Source organism: Phalaenopsis equestris, unplaced genomic scaffold (genome assembly GCF_001263595.1).
Source record: "Phalaenopsis equestris unplaced genomic scaffold, ASM126359v1 Scaffold000908, whole genome shotgun sequence".
Taxonomy (NCBI): Eukaryota; Viridiplantae; Streptophyta; class Magnoliopsida; order Asparagales; family Orchidaceae; genus Phalaenopsis; species Phalaenopsis equestris.
The window spans coordinates 9323-11809 of record NW_018165347.1 but is presented as its reverse complement, the minus strand read 5'-3'; the positions used below and the strand labels follow the sequence as shown (position 1 = coordinate 11809).

General features: G+C 34.3%; 1 protein-coding gene across 2 annotated transcripts in view; it reads right to left on the bottom strand.

Moving 5' to 3' along the window:
• The window catches only part of LOC110032289 (DNA (cytosine-5)-methyltransferase DRM2-like), a 13553-nt gene extending 11538 nt beyond the window's left edge, over positions 1-2015 (bottom strand). Inside the window, exons 1-5 of one of the 2 annotated variants that reach the window (XM_020735865.1) lie at positions 1604-2015; positions 1280-1331; positions 1084-1182; positions 824-920; positions 693-739 (exon numbers count right to left, since the gene is read on the bottom strand). In XM_020735865.1, coding sequence (XP_020591524.1) covers positions 693-739; positions 824-920; positions 1084-1182; positions 1280-1282 — 246 coding nt within the window. In that variant the 5' untranslated portion in view covers positions 1283-1331; positions 1604-2015. The remainder of the gene's footprint in view (positions 1-692; positions 740-823; positions 921-1083; positions 1183-1279; positions 1332-1603) is intronic. The other variant, XM_020735866.1, reaches the window with a different exon arrangement.
• Positions 2016-2487: the final 472 nt, after the last annotated feature.

Below are 2487 nucleotides of genomic sequence, written 5' to 3'. Positions count from 1 at the left end.
GAGAGAAGAGGAAGTCGGCGAGAGGGAATCATGAACGAGAGCTAGGGCATGGGAAGTTCTTTCTCATGCAGTGGAGGACGGTGACGAGGGCGCAGGTATCATGAAGAGGAGGTTGGCGAAAGGGAATCGTGAGGCAAGGGCATAGGTAAAATCAGGAAAAGGCAAAAGTGGAATGCTGGAAACGGTTTGCAAGCCACGGTCATGATATTAATAAAAACCATCGTTGAGAGTTCAACCACGGTCACCAGAGAACTTGATTCAAACATGTGACATTACAAATCAGTTCAAAACTGAGATTGGAACGCAGAAACAAGAGTACCCTTAATGGCAGTGTGTAGTGAATAAAGTTTCAAAAAACTAGTGGTTTTTTAGATAAGGCTAAAATTAATTGTGATTGATAATGCTTTGTTTTAATTCACATTCAATAACTCTCACCATTAGAAAATTATCCATTGAGACCCTTAACAATGCAAAATTTAATTTAAATATTTTATATATGTTGTATAACCATCATACCTTATGAAACATATCGTGCCAATAGTTTAACATAATGTCAAATATAAATAATTTTGATGAGGCTTTACACTCCTAATGCGCAATGCAAACACAGTCAAGTTTTCAAGATATCACCAAAATCACCAAGTTCACCAGTCAAGCATTAAACATTTGATATAAGCTCAAATAAAACTCACCGAATAAGTTAGCAGAGTTTCAAGAATAGTTTCAACATTTCCTTCTCCTGCAATCAAAGAAAAACATGAAATAACATCATAAGCAATCAAATGATCAATATCACACAAACTAAGTCAATAAAATAACCAACCATTTTCCTTAATGGCCTTTTCAACCATGTCTCCACTGAAACCCATTCCAATGAAATGGGAATATAAACTAGGCTGAGATGGACCTGCCTCGGAAACCTGCAAGGGATTCAAAAAATCAGTCAATATTATTCATGAAATATCCAAAAAATGAATCTACTAAATAAATAGAGGAGGAGATAAGTGTCATTGAGAAAGAAACTAAGCAGTTACAAATGAGCATGGAATGGAATTCATATTCTCATTGGGTGGATTACATTACCTCCCGATAAGGATTTGTTGGTCTTTCCTTATCATCATCATCATCATCAGTCTCCCAACTAAAATTGCTATCATTCTCATCATTATCACCGACCCAATCCTAAATTAATTATGTTAAAACCAAGTAAATTATAGAGCATTTGTTTAATGGATGGAGTGAATTAGAACAACAATAATTGGGGCTAGAAATAACCAACCATTTTTCTCACAAAAGACTTTTAAGCTCAGAAAATTTCCATTGAAACTGCACTACAATAATAAGCAAATAAATTATAAATTAAATATAATAAAATATAAATTAGCATGATCCTCTACAACAATGACTCCCAACAACCCTTCTCTAAGAAAAAATTGATTTTATATGCCCCCTTAGTACAAAAGATTACAAAAATATCACAATAGTTTGCTTTTCTTGGAGAAATATAACTGAAAGTTTATTTCGGACAAAGTTACATCTCTTGTACTTGTTTGCTTTTTGAGCCCATCACAAAAGAAAATAAATCAAACAGATGGAAACCTACCCGAATCAAAAATTGCACATTCACAAAAGCATTGATGAGGATCAAGCCGCCCTTTCTCTCGTTTCTCTCGGCCAAGGCCGCGACGAGAATAACGATTTGAGGCTCCTTGACAGATCTAAAATGGAACAGCAGGAGAGAGAAAGAGAGAGGAGACAAAGCCAAGGCCTCAGGGCAGCTGAACCCCGCCACCTGAGTGCGCGAAGTAGAGGGACGGAGAGAGAAAGGGTTCCAGTGGAACAGCTGGAGATTCTAGGGTTTCGCATATTTGGTGCTTTCGAAGATGGAAGGAGCTAAAAGCGGGGGGGACTTCGCTGCGCAGTGCATACAGCAAAGATGGAAGTAGGGCTGGGCTCCTGCCATTGCAGGCACCATTTCACAAATTGAGTACTGTTTTCTGATTATCTTTAAGGGTTGTGATGGACTGTATATCTTAATCTTTTATATATTTGCTGTTTGTTCCAACACAGATGATATAAATTATAGTGTTGTGGTATTATGATGGTGACATCAATAGAATTCATAAAGAGAATAATGACCCTTGGATATGCATTTGGATATATATAAGTTTATGACACAAATGAGCTCATTTTATTGGTTAAATTGAGCTGTATGATGTGATGTTGTACACATTGATTATGTTTTGTGAATTAGTGTACATTTTAAATATTTAAATATTTTTCTAAAAAAATTAAAAAGTTTTATTGAAAATTAATTTTAGAAATTAATGATTATAATCGGAATTATCATAATTTTATTTAATATTTATTTACTTGAATTTTTTTATAACTACTATTTGATTAAGTCAATTTTAAGTGAAATATGAGTTATTTATAAAGATAAAATAAATAAATAAATATTTGAAAATTATAGCATCATTCTACTAA